Below are 18,733 nucleotides of genomic sequence, written 5' to 3' on the forward strand. Positions count from 1 at the left end.
ATACATTTCAATGTCACTTGAATGTTTTTAGGAAAGAACAGTTCCATGAGAAAACTCACCTGAAAATCTCGGAATTGAGCTGTCAGTTTGTAGAATCTGTGCACGAATGTTGCCACTAAACGCGCTGCTAAAAAAGAGCTTGAAGTAAATTTCTGATGAGGTCTATGACAAATGTTCTCTTTGACTAGTCCAGGTTTACCTACAGTAGGTCCAATTGATAAATTGTAGCATTTACCTTCAAAAAGGTAAGTTTCATGTGACATGTAATGTCCATGACGTAATGTCCATGACGCTAAATGTAATGTCCATGACGCTCGTTAGCACAGTTGTAATTAATTTTTTATTAATTTTCTTGCATTTTAGGATTAGCCCCTAAAAACTAGCTTTGCGTATGAAGTCTCATGAAAATATCTCTTACTGGCTTTAAAATATAAAATTAAACACCATATAATGTCATGGACATTACATTTCATAATTGGTAATTAAGGGCTAATTAAAACGAGTGGCAGCACCCTGTGAATAAATTGACAATGAAGTTTCTTTAAAATTGTGAACACTTACCACCAGTTATATGTTTTAAGCCAAGAATAATTGAAATATCATCTAAAATGTAACCAGGAGGGCATTTTAGACAATTGTGCCAAACGTTTCCCAAAAATCATGAATTTGGCTCAAAAAAAACTTTTTTAATAAACGATAAAAAACATGGAAAACCAAGGGAAAAAAATGAAACAAACATAGATTTGAAATCACTAGGTATCACTCTTTCTTGCTACTTTAAATTTAAATCCACAAATTTGACTTCAATTTTTTGGGACGAGGACACTTTTTGATGGAATTGCCCATATCGAGACATACGGATTTACAGTTAAAGGAACACGTTGCCTTGGATCGGTCGAGTTGGTCTTTGAAAAGCGTTTGTAACCGTTTTTTATAAAATACACATGGGTAGAAAGATGTTGTAAAAGTAGAATACAATGATCCACACAAACATGCCTCGAAATTGCGTGGTTTTCCTTTTACCTCGTCGACTAACACGTCGGCCATTTATGGGGGTCAAAATTTTGACTCCCATAAATGGCCGACCATGTTAGTTCGCACAGTAGAAGGAAAACCACGCAATTTCGAGGCAAACTTGTGTGGATCATTGTATTCTACTTTTAAAACATCTTTCCAACCATATGCATTTTATAAAAAACGGTTACAAACGCTTTTGTTTTGCCAACTCGTCCGATCCAAGGCAACGTGTTCCTTTAACACATGTCATGACACGGCGAATTGTGCAAAAAACAAGAGTGGGTTTTCCTGTTATTTTCTCTCGACTCCGATGACGGATTGAGCCTAATTTTTCACAGGTTTGTTAAATATGATGTATAAGTTGTATACACAAAGTGTGGGCCTTTGGACAACACTGTTTACTGAAAGTGTCTATGGCTTTAAAGGGCAAGGTGAACATTTTATAGTTGTCAACGATCGGGTCATCCTAACTTGATGGATCCCAATTCTCACCATAAAGCCTGGATCAAACCTACTGCTTTCGCAAACGCAAATAAGAACCAAATTTTGATGTCACAGCCTGGTTTTCGCAGCAAATGTTTCGCAGGAGTTGAACACAAGTGAACTGCTGCGAATTATTTGTTGCGAATTTGTGTCATAAAAATTTGTTTCGCATTCGCAGGTAATAGTGTATGAACCAGGCTTAATTAAACAAAATCTGCAAAATTTTTATAAGTCATCCAAGAAAATAATGAAAGTGCTTTCAGAATTCAGGGATTCAATATTGGTGAAAAATTTACCTCTTTCCCATGTATTACATGTACTTCAAAGTGGTCCATTTTCTAGCAAAGTTTTATAAACAGCCCTCCAGTGCTCTGTGCAGTAATTAAGACACACCCTGCCTTCAATATGCAATAGACTTCATTCAGCTCCCAGCCACGGGATGACCTTCTTGATAAATGTAGGTCATTGTTTGGAAATTCCCACCATAGAAAGTGCACAGGATGTACCAGGGACTGCACTGGACATACTGAAAGAAGATCTGTGCTGTCTGAGTTTACACTTTGGAAAAGGGGGGGCACAAATAAGGGATGTAGGCATGCATGGGTTAGGGGACAGCATGTAAGTAGAATTCTACCTCCATGGGGACGGTAGCCTACATGATTTATGTGGTTTGGGTTACCTGGGAAAGGAGTGTGCATGTTTTTTTGATGGGCAGGAGTTGTCACACATAATGTGTGTATCGATTGGGCTCTCATTAAAAATTGAGGACTTTTCAAGCATACTTTCAAATAAAAAAAGGAGAAAGACTTTGAGAAAGACTCTGCAAGGGTAAAATTTCACGCCACTATTTTTTGCTTTTACACTGTACAATGTAAACCATACACATGTACACCTGGGCCAAATTTCATAGAGCTGCTTTAAACCAAAAATTTGCTAAGCATGAAATTTCTTCATTGCTAAGCATGAAATTTCTTCATTGCTAAGCATGAAATTTCTTCATTGCTAAGCATGAAATTTCTTCATTGATAAAAGCAGGATTACCAACCAAATTTCTATTTGTTGCATAAATTGCTTATTACTGGTATTCAGCTGTTGTTTGCTTACATCCTGAAAATCATGTGGAAATTTGGTTGGTAATCTTGTTTTTATCAAAAAAGAAATTTCATGCTTAGCAAATTTTTGTGCTTAGCAGCTCTATGAAATTCGGCCCTGATTTAGGGTTTTAACATGTCCACATGAATCATCCAAAATGAAACAGATCTACATGTAGAGTGAGGAAACACTGCAGGAAGTGTGTCACAAAAACAACGAGTCTGAGTTTCAAAATGATGTTTGTTGGCAAGTTTTTCTAGTTCGGACATTTTATGGCAGGCCCGGAATTTCATCTTTGAGAGGGCAAGGCCATTTTCATTCTGCAAAGGGCACTTCCATACCGCAACAATATCCTAAATCTCGAAAATATTTTTGTTCACTACAGACCAACTTGGTCTTAAAGGGTCATATTTCCTGGTTAAACTATTTCCCATCCACACAATGTTTATAATAACAACGGTGGAAATAGTACAGCACAGTTACAATAATTGGAATCGTATTAATACAATACATTTTTCAATGTACTACAAGTCAACAGACACAACGTCACTGGATGGGAGATCACCAACATTTATTATCCTTTGTCTTAAGTTAGTCGGTATGTGTTTTACCGATCGTGTCGGTTATATGTAGTTTACCCACGTCATTAATCCAAGTGCGGACGCTGGTAAGTTTCCCCTTTTTGGAATGTTAACCACTGTCTCGGTAAATCATTAGTCCAATGCGAACACGGCTTTAAAGTCAATAGAAGAGCTTTTGAAGGGGTCCCAAAGGCCAAGACCAGGGGCGTGGCTTGCATGTAATTCCTGGGCCCAATTTCATAGAGCTGCTTAAGCACAAAATTCTGCTTAAGCAAAAAAATCCTTGCTTAGTAAAATCAGATTACCGGCCAAGACTCCACTCAATTGTTATGCTAAGTAAACAACAGCTAAATACCAGTTACAAGCAATGTATATGGCATGAAATTTTTGCCAGTAATACGTGTAAAACAAGCGAGCTATTTTCGTGCTTAAGCAAATTTTTTGCTTAAGCAGCTCTATGAAATTGGCCCCAGGCCTGCAGTTAAACTGCCCTCGATAACGTTAAAGCAAAACACAAAACACACAAACACACACAACATTTCTCAATTTAAGCAGTTATGGCTCCTTGCACCTATAAAGCACTAATCATTCTCTGATGTAATCTACAGTCAATGGTACATGTAGCCGAAGACAAAGTTCACATGTTGTTTTAATTCTCCGATTCGTGTAACGTTCAGGAAATTAGGGAATGAATTCCACTGTTTGTCCTGGTTGAAACTCAAACCATGTTTTCCTACTTATGAAAAGAGCGGGACTTAAACCTGGTTTGAAAATGAGGTAGAGGAACCTGGTGTACAATGCAGCACACTAAGGGGGACTAGAGCAAGTTTATGTTGAACTGTTGAAAGCAGGTCATGTTGTGACTGGAGTGGTGTGATGGTAATGTGTATGAGTGATTGGGGTATTGGGTTACTGGGCACCAGGGTCCCTGATGGGGACCTGGTGCAAAAAAGCAATGTGCTTTCAAGAGCATTATGGTACAAGCTGAGTGAAGTGCATAGTCAGCAGACATCAAGGGGAAAATAGGGACCAGTTCAAACCACTGTTCTGTCCCTTGCTGTATGGTTCAGTGACCTGTCCTGCTTTAAATCATAAAGCATGTGATCACGTGTTATAAAACAAGTAAACAAGTACCGTACATGGTTTAGTGTTAAAAGAGATCAATCTGTTTAGAAAGAAGGTCGAGTTGAAAATAGGGACCAGTTCCGCCCCCCTGTTCTGTTGCTTAACTGTATGGTACAATGACCTGCCTGCTTTACATTATAAAACATATATGTATATCACATAATGTGTGTTAAAATAACTGTTTATAAAAGAGAACAATCCATTTAGAAAGTAGGTCGAGTTGAAAAAAGGGACGGACCAGGTTAGCCCCTGACTGTACAATGACCTGTTCTGCTTTACATCATAGAACAGAAGATCACATACTGAATAAAAGAGAACCATATTAGGTTGAGTTGAAAATCGAACCTGTGATCGTCATATGCCAATATGCCCGCGAAAAACTGCCTCATCGATCTCTCATCAATAGTGGAGCGTGTTCGGTCTCCAAGATGGGCTAGTCACCCTTGTCAATTTAAAACTGCCTAATCGCTCTCATCAATAGTGGAGTGTGTTCGGTCTCCAAGATGGGCTAGTCACCCTTGTCAATTGAAAACTGCCTAATCGCTCTCATCAATAGTGGAGTGTGTTCGGTCTCCAAGATGGGCTAGTCACCTTTGTCAATTTATTCACTAGTTATCGCTAAAAAGTTTGCATGATTTCGTTTGCTAAGTCATACTCTGTGGTTGATGTTGCACAAATTGTGTGCTTTTGGATGTTTAAAAAGGCTTCAGGCCTGAAGTCTTTAAATATTTGAGTGAGAAATGTTACTCAGAGGGGGGTCGTTTCTCACAATGTTTTATACAGCTCTCCATTGCTTGTAACCAAGTTAGTTTTTATGCTATAAAATTATTTTAAATAAACAACCAATAGTATCCAGTGCCGTTAAAGGGACAAACACTCATTGTAGCCCTTCTGCTTCCCTTGACTCAACAAAATTACCCAACCCAGTATTTTTCTGTCTTTGTCCCTGAGCTTGCAAGCAGGAGCACAATTATGTCCTTGGACCCCTGCGCTTTTTCTGATTGTGCTACCCTTTTCCTTACTAAAGCAAGCGTGATACTTCAGCATAATGTACGCTTTTAAAGTAGTGCAACGCCTGATGCATATCATTCATAACAAAGAGTGAACGCTGCGTGAACTCCATCTTCTAGAGGGTTCATGCAGCGGTCAATCAATAAGTGGCACGAGGCACCATGTCCCTCGTCCCTTGTCCGACTAGGGCATCTGCGAATTGAGATGACTGAGAAAACAGCTCAGACATCCTAGATGGAATATGGGAGGAAACATCAGAGGCCTAGTTTTCTTTACACCATGATCTTAAAGGCACTGGAATCTACATATTGGTAAATTACTCAAAATAATTGCTAGCATTAAAACTTACTTGGTAACAAGCAATAGAGAGCTGTTGATACATGTAGTATAAAACATTGTGAGAAACAGCTCCCTCTGAAGTAACGTAGTTTTCGTAAAAGAAGTAATTTTTCACTAAAATAACTGAATTTGATTTCGAGACCTCAGAAGCAGATTTTGAGGTACTGAAATCAAGCATCTGAAAGCACACAACACTTCGTGTGACCTGGGTGTTTTTTCTTCCATTATTATCTCGCAACTTCGATGACCGATTGAGTTCAAATATTCGCAGGTTTGTTATTTTGCGCATAAATGTTGAGATACTTGTATTTATTGTCAGTAAAATTATAGTACCTTTTAACTTTCGCCAATGCTACTGGCTGGCTAAGGTTGTTAATGTCTACTGTATACATGTTTGTTTGCACCATGATCTTTAATAGCACTATCTGTGCATACATGTACAACACAATGGTCTTTACAGTACTTATTTTCAGTACTATAGTAACTGTTTTTACTTTTCGCCAATGCTACTGGCTGTTTGACATTTGTAATGTCTAAGATGACTTATGTTTTTCCTTTGTGTTTTTACAATACAAACATTTTATTGTTGTTTTTTTTTGTTAATCTTGGCTTTCTTAGATATCTTGTATATTATAATGTAGCCAGTGGCATTGGACTTTTAAAACAAGCTTCCGAGTCATAGTTACTTAATTAACTTTTTTAATTCTAGACATGTGCCAGTGATTTATTGTTCTTGCTGTTTTGTTTTGTTTTTTCCTGTGTTTTGTATTGTTCTTTTGATTAACGCCAAATAAATAATATTAATGTTTTAAGTTTGAAGGAGCAGGGGAACCATGTCTTCATATTTCTTCAATTATTTCTACAATGGTAGGCTACCTGTGTATAGAAACTTCTTGTACATCTTCCGGCCTCTCCAAGTTTGTCTGGATGATTGCTTTCGGCGTGACGGTTAGGGACACCTTCTTGAATAACATCTTGTTGCTGTATTTTGCCTGAAATAGAGAGACAGAAATTAAATGTTTGTTAGAAAAGAAACTTTTAATCTCAACAAGCATTTTGAAAAGCAATATTCTTTTATTCACCAGAACACAAAATAGTAACAACAGTATCTAAATCTTATATAGCGCACGTATCTACCAAACAAGGTACTCAAGGCGCTGAGTATATTTACAAACTTTCATAAAGATGGGTAATTGCAGTGATGAATTTTGAGACCCAATTATTTAGTACCTTATAAGGATTTACATGGTGCTACGGCGCATACAGAACGGGCGAACCCCTTCTCTTATCGAAAAGTGCACTGGGTTCGTTTACATGCGTTACACAACACATGGGACCAACGGCTTTACGTCCCATCCGAAGGATGAAGCAATAGCCTCGGGCCAGTAAACTTACATTTACAACCATACAACTCCGGCAGTCTGGTGTTTTTGAATGAAAACAACTCACTAGATTTCTTATTGCAACTGATAAATACAGATACGTTTCAATTTCTTTGAGTATTGAAGAATTACCGGTAAGAAAAGTGAAATAATTATTTTTATTACTCTTTTTTCTTTACTTTTTCCAAAAGCAGCTCGAAATTGTGTAGATTGTTCTTCTCACTTATGTTTATATTCAAGTCTTGTAACAAATTCTCTGGTCCAATGAAAGTTTTGAGCCCTGGCACAGCCCTGGACTTTCATCTCTGAGAGGGCAAGGCCGTTTTCATTTTGAAAAGGGCACTCCCATTGGAAAATCTTCAAGTCTATGGGGATTTTTGAAAGGGCACCAAGGCCATGACAAGGGCAACGGAGGTCATAGCCTCTGTGGCCTCCGTGAAATTCTAGGCCTGCTGGCGTACATTTACTAGAGCAGTTGTATAGATTGAACTTGAGAATGGAAGGTGTGTAGAACATGTATTAGTATGTGACTCATAGGGATGACACTGGACTCTTCAAATCTTAACTGCAAGCTCTAAAGAGCATTAGAAGTTTGACTCATCGTGGTGAGCCTGACTTTGCATATTAATGTGTACATTGTATCTGCACACAGTGTGAGAATGGGAGAGTTCTAGGTGGGCACTATGGTACATGTGGAAAGTTCTGGAAACGGACTTATCAGTCTGGGGGTGGGGGGTAGGGAAATGAATATTGATTTTGAAAATTATTCAAATGACTTCATTTCGTGAACCAATTGTGTCGCTCACAACTATTCACGACAACACAATTTACTTACCAAACACAATCAGACATCAGTTACACAATCCTTCAATCCCTCCTACGTGAACTTTACTATACTGTATTGCGCCTGTGGCAAACAATATGCCGCAATGCATTTTGGGAATTCATTGGTCACGAGTAGTCTCAACAAAGTCACGACTATTTGAGGCTCGACTTGTCAAGTAGTACAAACTTAACTAGTCGCCCAGGCCTAATCCATCTCGGATTCGACCAAAACTCTGCTGATCAGAAACACCAGAGCTTGAGTGCGATGCTCTTAATAACCGCTAAGCCACGACACGCCACAAAAAGCGAGCAACTTACATTATGCAATATCCTCTTGACAGCGTCTGTTGTGTGTGCCTCATCATTGGGTAGGTCCACCAGACACATGCCAAGGTACTTGGCGTAAAATGTCACTCCTTCCAACACAGGTTCCTTCGATCGCTCCCAGTCATCTTGGAACTCTGAAAAAGCAGAAAAGAAATTACACCAACACATTTTTCACAAGAATAAAATTAGCTGATTGTAAACTGCTTACCACCGTAATGATGTTTCGATCCTAGCAGAGTCTTTCTCGAAAGCGAACCATTTTCGAAAGAGACTTTTATTTTTTGAAATGTTCTGAAGATGTTCTTGGGGTATTTCTTTCAAAAACGTTTTCTTTGGAAAATGTTTTTCAAAACAGGAGGACAGCATGGTACTTCTCACCAACATGGTTACAGCGTTCTACGTAACAGCGGTCTGCTGGCCAAATGCCGGTTAAAAGGCCAAAAGGTCCAGTACAAATTCTCATCAAAAGTGATCTCACCATTTATTTTACTGATTTCAAATGTAGGATTTGAAACTTTGCATGGTGGAGATAAGACATAGAAGAGTTTGCGGTAACACCATGTAATAACAATCTCTAAATGAGTTGGGGTGGTTCTGAAAAGAAACGTTGGGTTAACTCGACGTTTCGATCAGTATGCTCTGATCGTCTTAAACCCAACAGTTCTTTTCAGAACCACCCCAACTCATTTAGAGATTGTTATAACATGGTGTTACCGCAAACTCTTCTATATAGATTTCAAATGTACTGCATAGATTTTACAAGATGTATACATGCTTCAAAACCTGTTAGGAGTTCTGTCTCCTTTCAACTCGAACAAATGAATACATTTTAAATGGAGTTGTAAGCCCCGTAAAAACTCACAGTAAAGTTGACGTCAAAAGTTTACAAAGAACATGAAAAAAGTTTTGGAACCACTGGTTCGTTTCAGAACAAACACTACTCCAAAGAGATTTACACATACCGCAAACTTCACCTACTGTAACGTCAAAAAGTTATTTGTAAACCATTGTAAATTGTTTACCAACACAGAAAATACAAACTTCACAAAATGCAGTCACGCAAAAAGTGTTACATTTCCGCCCTCCACTCTATGTATAGGGTCAACAAAGAATAACTCGGAGAGATTTTTTACCGATCCATTGTACTTCTCTTCTCCGCTGAAAAAGATTTCGCAGCATTCTTTGAGCAAGTCCGAGCAAGCGTTAATCTTCCAGTTCAACACCAGGCTAACAATGAGCTCTTTATGTGTAACTTTCAGCTCAGACGCTATTTTAAAGCAGTTCAAAAACACAGACTCATCGAATTTGAGGCAACCTTATTTTTAGACCATACTTAACAAAAATACTTCATAAAAATTACTCAATTTACACATCATCTGAACAACCCCTGCCCTGACTCAAAACCAAAAGTGTATCTAGGCCTTCCAGTGCATACATGGCAATTTACATATAGGATGGTCAGCATGAGCGTGCAAGTTCAAAACGGGTAGGGCTCCGTGTTTACCTGACTTGATGATGTCCTATTTTGGACATGAAACATTTTGAAGGCACATTTATAGGTTGGGTGGCATGTGATGAATTTGTACAACAAAACACAACGTCCAGCATAAACTCTTACATCCTGTTCACACTGGTCTCACACGTAGGACATGAAGGAGGAAGGAAATGGGGTGAAGTGAACACCAGATTGCAGCCCATCATTTCCCCCAAAAAAGTCCTCCAGGGGTGAAAAGTCATTGCCGACAAAAACGTCTGAAATGAGAATCCAAATCTTAGGAGGTGTTGATAAGATTTGGATTCTCATTTCAGACGCTTTTCGAAGACCAACTCGACCAATCCAAGGCAACGTGTTCCTTTAAAGTCAGTGTGATTTTTTTTCAAGTTCATCGGGGGATGGGGGGCAAGGATTCTAGGCAAGGAGGTTGTATCACAATCAGGCCTGTTTTACACCCGTCCATGGCCCCTGGTCTTGGCCTTGGTGTCCTTCAAAAGTTTCCATTTAACTTTAAGATTTTCCAATGGAAGTGTCCTTTTTTCAAATGTCAAAATGAAAATGGCCTTGCCCTTTCAACACATTAAAAGATGAAATTCCAGGCCTGATGAACTCCCAACCTCTGATGGTTTTAACTACAACCATGGGAATTCTCATTCCTCCGTGCTACATACAACCGTGGAGCAATCAACACTGCTCACACACACACCTCAAACCATTCTACCTCCAAACTAAATACCACATGTACCATGAGACACACTTTTTGTGGGACAACCACCCATTTGTTGGTCCACATTGGGACATGATTGCATACCTACATGTAGTAAACCCCCCTATTGTGTCTGCATTGAGTGCTTGGAATCTCAAGAATTCTTTAGAGGATTTACAGGGAAGGGGGGGTTACTCCCGTGTGCAAGGGAAAAAAGTGGTTGAGTCGGGCGATATGTTCTTGGCCCAAGTTCACTGTTCTCCACAAAATGAGATTACACACCACCCATCATCGTGGGTTTCAAGAACAACACTTCTCAAGAGACTGAGGAAATTAGATGCAAAAGGACGCTTAAAGGCACTGGACACTAATGGTAATTGTCAAAGACCAGTCTTCTCACTTGGTGTATCTCAACATGTGCATAAAATAACAAACCTGTGAAAATTTGAGCTCAATTGGTGGTCGAAGCTCCGAGATAATAATGAAAGAAAAAACACCTTTGTCACACGAAGTTGTGTGCTTTCAGATGCTTGATTTCGAGACTTCAAGTTCTAAATCTGAGGTCTCAAAATCAAACTCATGGAAAATTACTTCTTTCTCGAAAAGTACGTCACTTCAGAGGGAGCCGTTTCCCACAATGTTTTATACATGTACTATCAACCTCTCCCCATTACTCATCACTCAAGTAAAGTTCTGTGCTAATAATAATTTTGAGTAATTACAAATATTGTTAATTTGGATATCATGAAGTCACATTTATTTGACCAGTCACTCTAGGCTCCTACCGAAATTCGACCGAATTGCTTTTCTTGGCGCTATATCAGCGATCCTTCTTGTTCTCGACTATCCAAAAATAAACTGCCCGAACTCAGCAAGTGTGTTTTAAAGTACTGGGGGGGGGGGTCCCTCTGCCCCACCCATATCTCCTGTGATGGATTTACTGTCGGTGTTCCTTCTCAATCAGAAAGAAGAGCCTGCAAATTGATTTCCCAGGTCTACCTAGTCTTCGTGCAAGACGTTGTTATTCACGATCACCAAATTATCGCATTCCCCGCTCCACTTCTCCTCGCCACGCACATTTTTATCAAACGATAGCAGCCGGCACTGTTGAAAAACTTCCAGACTGACAGGATCACGGCAAGACACAAATGCCCTCTATCAGTGGAATAGTGCGACGTGTGTATTGTAGTAGTGCATACTAGAGCCTGTGTATTACCATAGATATTTTACAAGCTCAATAAGAACGTCTTGTAACCAAGACTAAGCTCCACCCTGAGTAGCTAAAGCCTTCCCAGTGTTCTCCACATTCCAAGCATGGCTGGAATACCTGTGGTTTAATCCTTTCCTTTTCATTTCTTTAGAGCATTTGAGAGACCTGTTTAGCAGGTGGGTTAACTCTAAAGAGAAAGTCTCAGAGCCACAATCTGACCTTGATGTATGGTGACAACTTTCCTGAAACCATAGAGTATGGACTGACAATTGAGGAAACCAAGCATTTGAAAAGCATTTACAATGTACACTACTGATGGAGCTAGCTAAACAGGTCTCCATGGTTTTGTCAATAGAACCTGAGTGCAATTCTATTTTGTCTCTTCTAATAATAGACCGGATTCTGACAACCGCATTCCTTTTTATGATTGATCCACAAGTAACTGTGTTGATATTACTGTGTACTTCTGTAATCTACGCCGTCATGGTTCAAAGGCACTGCAGTCGATTTCACGAATCGCTAGTATTAATCCTATCTCGAGTTAAGACAAGTAACCCGTCCTGAATTAGGATGGGCTCAACGCGTCTGATAACGTCTATGGCTACGGAACTGAACTCGTCCTAAGTCCCATAAGATTAATCCTAAATTAGGAAGAGTTTTGCGAAATCGACGGCTGGTCTTTTCTCAATGACAATGTATTCAGAGTGTGGTATGAGGAAACCAAGCATTTGAAAAAGCATTTACAATAAAGCTACCTCCAAGGTTTTATAATAGAACCACTGAGTGCAGTTATATTTCCATCTTCTACAAATTGACCGATTCTAACATACAAATTCCTTTTCAAGAACCACGACAATAACTCAAATGCAATTTTCGAAGAATTATAATCTGGTTTTTTTCCTTCTCAAAAAAATTTGAGCATTATGCCATGAATACTGTAGACAATACTCAAAAAACCTTCAGACGCAGTACAAAGTTAATTTGTACATGGCTGATGGGCAACGAAGGACTGGATCAAATACTGGATCAAAGCTTGATACAGTAGGCCTTTAATCTCTTCTTTTATGTTGCGAAATGAACGTCGCCATCAAGAATTTATCGCCATACTAGTAGTCCAGTGTTCCAGTGTAAACTTGAAGCCCTGCTACATGCATTTACAATTTCCCTTAAAAAGCAAACTAATTTGTCCAATCATGAATTCCGCTGTTAAGGGAACTCTGCTCAGTTAACAAAGGACATCACAGTTTACAAAGAGCAATGCGAATACTGCATTGCTCCTCAAGTTTCACTTTCATTTTAACTTGCTGAGTACACAAGAAGGTACAATGTAAAACATGTGGGTCCGGTCCAAGTTGTCAAATTATTTATTTACGTTGCCAAGACACATACCCCCTTAATACTACCTAACAATAACCATACAGAAAGGGCCCACCCCCTACCTGGGTTCAACAACTGTTCATGTAGTCGTTTCTTCTATAAAAAAGTTCAACCGTACTGCGCCGTAGGCCAACATGTTCCAAATCTTATTCCAACAGTACTAGGGCTTTTAAAATCAAATAAAGACCAAGATCAACATAGTCTTGGTGCAAGACGTTATTCACGAAGTAACACTCGACGTATGTAGTGTTGAGTGTGTATGGCCTATGCATGGGTTGACCAACTCAACAAGAAAGTTTTGCACAAAAACACTCCGAGAACCTCATTTCAACTCAGCACGCTTTAGCCAAACTTCCAAAGTTTGGCATCCAGAATGCCTACCCCTCTCCTTCTGAAAAAATCCTGAGGAAAACCCTGTCCTCTCCTCTAATCAAGTTCAACCAAGTTGTGATAATTTCAACAAATTTGATGTTCAAAGAACAACTTTACTGTGATAGCAACAAACAAAACAAGCAAATTTGGGTCATTTGGGACTCTTCAAATATTGTCCATAATTTTGGGTGTTGACAGTTTACAAAAATCAGATATATTTATCTCCAAGTCTGAGGGACTGGTTTGGTTCAGTCAATTCAAAAACTTTCAAATTGACAGTAACCAATTTTCTACTTTATGATTACAAATCCTGGAACTTATTTTTTTTCGGGGATAAAAGAATATTAAAGGCAGTGGACACTATTGGTAATTGTCAAAGACTAGCCCTCACAGTTGGTGCATCTCAACATATATACACATAAAATTACAAACCTGTGAAAATTTGAATGCAATCAAACTTGAGGTCTCGAAATCAAATTCGTGGAAAATTACTTCTTTCTCCAGGGAGCTGTTTCTCACAATGTTTTATACCACCAACCTCTCCCCATTACTTGTCACCAAGAAAGGTTTCATGCGAATAATTATTTTGAGTAATTACCAATAGTGTCCACTGCCTTTAACTTCGTTTTTACACATTTCATTGTATTTAACATATATCATTCACAGTGAGTAGGGATTCATGTCGTGGCCAAAAACTTGATCTTAAGAAGGTATCAAAATGCCTTAAAGCTACATGTAAGCTGCTTTTGTGCTTTAAGTTAGGACCTACATCCCATGGAGTTATAAATACATTATGTAGCACACATGCACCAGCTGCATCCTACTATTGATTTTCATTTAACAACGGAGACAAAGAGAAAACATCCGCTTGGCTCTGGACTTCTGGATACAACTTGGGGATCCAGCTGTGATCGTTCATACTTGGAAAACAGCAAGGACGTTACATGCTTGAAAATACACATGGCCTCCGTTGCCCTGGTCTTGGCCTTTGTTGCCCCGGTCTTGACCTCTGTTGCCCCAGTCTTGGCCACTGATTTTCCACTTGAATTGCCCTTTGCAAAAGAAAAAGGCCTTGCCCTCTCCAAGATAAAATTGCCACCATGTCAGGCACAGTTGAGACAAAAGTAACGGCCAAAAGTCAGAAGAATTTTTTTTTTCTATAATGAGAGAACCTTGGAGCTACGAAAGCCATGTCTATATCAAACGACTTCAGGCTATGGCTATGGTTGTTGACTGCAGCCAATAAGCCACAGTTTCTCATGGAAACCCACGGCTGGAGCATGATAAAGAAAGTCAAAAAATGGAACAATTGCTAAAATAAAGTTAAAAAAATCTCTGTTTGAAATCACACGACACTGCACGGTAAAATCTCCTAAAACATTGTTCACAAAAACCTAAACATCAATCAAAGTTATAATATATGAATGCCTGTAACATAAAGAAACAGCACACTCCCTATCCAAAGAACACATCTAAAACCCTGGCCTTAGAATACACACAATCAAACAAATAAACAAATCATGAACCACTAAACAAAAATTCTATACAAAGTATCTTACAAGAAAAGCTTAAATCTTACAAGAAAAGCTTATTTACCGGATTAGGTTGGATATTACCTGCAGTTAGAAGTGATTGGCTTGCGGACGGACTGATGCTCATCCTTTGATAACAAAACACGTGATGTCCTTTGAAATTTTTAAGAAGGACAGTTTAACTGCTGGCAACTCAGCCCTTGAGAGTTATCGTCAAAAGACGCCACAACAAATGAAATCTTGACAAAGATGGCAGACATCAAACAGGTCCAAACTTTTATTTTTAAACTCTCAGATCAATTCCCACGATGTACTTTTAAAAGTAAAATTTGTAAACACAAGATTTAAAAAAGGAAAAGATGTGGTTTGTCCAGGTTCGAGTCTCCGGATGTTCGGCTGGCTGATGATGTGTCACTCTGTGATTTGTACTTCCTGGGGATTAAGCGCCTAAAAAACAGGTTCTACAAGATGCTGTGTCTCTAATCACAGACAGTCTGTACCTAGACCTAATGGAGAATGCGTCAATAGTTTCCTAAATCCAATCTCTTTCAATCCACATGAAGGAATCTTCTGAAAACAAACTTGTACCTACCTAAAATTGTCCCCCCCCCCCGCCCCCTATTGGTTTATTTGCCTATGAAATTCATTTACTGGTGAACCTACTGAAGTTTTTCCTTTGCTATGAGTAAATGATCTTTTAAAGGGTCTTACATGTATGTGCTTTTTTCTAACAAAAATAACACAATGTCCACTTAGAGGATAATGATAGAAAGCTTCCCTTAAAATATTACTTGCTGAGGTACTTTATAGTTTTTGAGAAGTAAGTAAAACAATGTCACAAAAATAATTTTCGTCTCAGTTTTAGCATGTAAAAACGTATACCAGTTATGGTATGATACGGCCCTGTAAGTTTAATGTAAATCTGTGGACACTCTGAAAAATTACCTGAATATTTGAAGAGCTTTATTTTGACAAAAAAATAAAAGCTTTCTTTGCCGGGCTTGTATGCTTTGTTTGAAAGGGCAAGGGGCCGGCACTTTGAGGCATTTTCTCCTTGGTAAAGGGCACCCTATGATGAAATTGTAAATTTCTACTGCCACTGCCAGAGCATTTTCAGGGCACCAAGGCAATGACCATGGGGCATCGTGACAAATCAACACAGTGCCTCCGTGAAGTATATCAGGCCTGCATTCATTTTCCTGTTATTATTGTTTTCAAGTTTGTTGTGTAGATGGAAATAAACCAACCAAACAAACAAACAAACAAATACGAGTCACATGATCGAGCAAAAACCTCCACAAATCCATGTGGGCACTTAGACGGAACATTACTTTTCAATTTTCATCAACGTTTTAAAAATAAAATTCAACTTTTAGCTTGAAAAGAAATCACCCCTAGAGTCCCTTGACCAAGTACCTTTAAATAAAGCCATCTGACTAATCACATGACCAAACAAAAGCACTGACTAATGTACAGCTCATCAGCAGTACAAACATTAACTCAATGGAACCAGCAGGGAGAAACAAATTACGCACTAATGAGAAAGTTCCCCCGAATACAGACTAGTGATTTAGACCGCGCTTCTCTTTCTTCAGTCATCTAAGGTCACTGCTAGTCTGGGTCTGGGCCCCCTGAAGGTTATCAAAATAAGGGGCGAATAAATGACCCCTCACGATCATTTTTACATTAAAGACTGATAAATTATTTTTAGTCTCACGGTTGGGCCCGGACGCCTAAAAAGGGAATTTGTGATAGGGACAGCCTAGGGGGTAACAGCTACAAATGTACCTATTTGGATTTTAAAGCAATTGGACACTTTTGGTAAACAGTATTGTCCAAAGGCCCACACTTCGTGTATCACAACTTTTTTTTAAATAACAAACCTGTGAAAATTTAGGCTCAAGCGGTCATCGGAGTCGGGAGAAAATAACAGGAAAACCCATCCTTGTTTCCGCACGTTTTGCCGTGTCATGACATGTGTTTAAAATAAATTCGTTATTCTCTATATATCGAGAATTGATAATTGTTTTAATGTTTTCTCAAAAAGTAAAGCATTTCATGGAATAGTATTTCAAGAGAAGCTTTTCACCATTACCTTCTGTAAACCCTGTAAGTTATTTGTAAATCTGTGAACTGTTTTTTTCTTTTCTGTTCCGAAAGTGTCTAATTTGGCTTTAAAGAAAAATGTTTTGGAAGTGCAGGCCTTAGGGCCTTGTCACACGAGGCAATTTTTATAGGCAACTAGGAGGCAACCAGCTGCAGCGCATACTACATGACCACTTTGGTGGCAAATGGGTCATGTTTCAAACATTGTCTTACGATCCACAAGAGAAATAAATGAACATTTAAATGTGAATGCTTTTTCTTAATGGAGATTGCCTGGAACTGGTTGCCTGTGAATTGCCTCGTTTGACATGGCCCTTATGCTTCACAGAGGCAGCGAAGGCGATTTCCTCAATACCCCTGTCATTGCCTTTGCAGTGCCTTTGAAATGCTCTGGCAGTAGAAATTTACAATTTCCTCATAGGGCGCCCTTTACTAAGGAGAAAATGCCTTGGTGCCCTTGCCATTTCAAAAACGAAGCACATAGGCCTTGAAGTGGCCTCAACTCACACAACATTTAAATTCATTCAAATGATTTTCTGTACGTAGACGTAGTTCAAGCATTATTCAAAAGTTTGTTGACCTTAATCTTCAAAGTTAATGAGCCATAAACAAACAGGGTTTCTCTCACAGGAATCAAGCCTAGCAAACCCTTTTTCCATCTTTGGGTTGGAGGAAAATGGTCATTGCATTGGTGCCCTTGAAATGCTCCAGTAGAAATTTAACATTTTCTCATGGTGCCCTTTACTGTAAGGTGAAATAAACTTGCTGCGCCCTTGCCCCTTCAAAAATGGTATGTAGACTACATTGTATGTCTTGACTAAGTGACCCAGTTGCTCTAGATACGAGCCTACATCTAATTAAGACTGAAAAGTTTTGTGCACACTGAATGCTAATCTTAGCAAATGATGATTTTTGTTTAGCAAACTGATACATTTTGTGTAGCATTTTGCTCTGCTAAACATTAAAGGAACACGTTGCCTTGGATCGGACGAGTTGGTCAAAACAAAAGCGTTTGTAACCGTTTTTTATCAAATGCATATGGTTGGAAAGATGTTTCAAAAGTAGAATACAATGATCCACACAAGTTTGCCTCGAAATTGCGTGGTTTTCCTTCTACTGTGCGAACTAACATAGTCGGCCATTTATGGGAGTCAAAATTTTGACCCCCATAAATGGCCGACGTGTTAGTCGACGAGGTAAAAGGAAAACCACGCAATTTCGAGGCATGTTTGTGTGGATCATTGTATTCTACTTTTACAACATCTTTCTACCCATATGCATTTTATAAAAGACGGTTACAAACGCTTTTCAAAGACCAACTCGACCGATCCAAGGCAACGTGTTCCTTTAACAAGGGAAAGCTTTCCCTGTTGCATCCTCTTCTCTGAGATCCATGTTGTCAGGCCTGTATGCTTCGTTTTGGAAAGGGCAAGGGCACCAAGGCGTTTTCTCCTACGAGGAAATGATCAATTTATACTGGATCATTTCAATGGCACCAAGGCAATGACCAAAGGGCAACGAGGCAATCGCCTTCATTGCCTCCGTGAAGTATCAGGCCTGTGTGTTGTGTTCGTGGCATCTGTCTTTCAACAAAGAATTCCTGATGGCCAGCTAAAATACTCATTGTTCCTACGAACTTGAGATCCCGACATTGGCACACGTAGCTGACCTTTCACAAGAATGTAACCAAAGTAAAGTGCAAGTATGCTTGAACATTCCACTGACACTGTTAAAAATTCATTTTAACCCTCCA

The 18,733-nt window shown here is 39.0% G+C and overlaps 1 protein-coding gene across 1 annotated transcript in view; it reads right to left on the reverse strand.

Annotated features, from left to right (window-relative positions):
• The window catches only part of LOC139947077 (low density lipoprotein receptor adapter protein 1-like), a 37,243-nt gene that overhangs the window by 14,187 nt on the left and 4,323 nt on the right, over positions 1-18,733 (reverse strand). The window contains exons 2-3 of the mRNA XM_071944914.1: positions 8,174-8,316; positions 6,525-6,640 (exon numbers count right to left, since the gene is read on the reverse strand). Coding sequence (XP_071801015.1) covers positions 6,525-6,640; positions 8,174-8,316 — 259 coding nt within the window. The remainder of the gene's footprint in view (positions 1-6,524; positions 6,641-8,173; positions 8,317-18,733) is intronic.

Source organism: Asterias amurensis, chromosome 14, assembly GCF_032118995.1.
Source record: "Asterias amurensis chromosome 14, ASM3211899v1".
Lineage (NCBI taxonomy): Eukaryota > Metazoa > Echinodermata > Asteroidea > Forcipulatida > Asteriidae > Asterias > Asterias amurensis.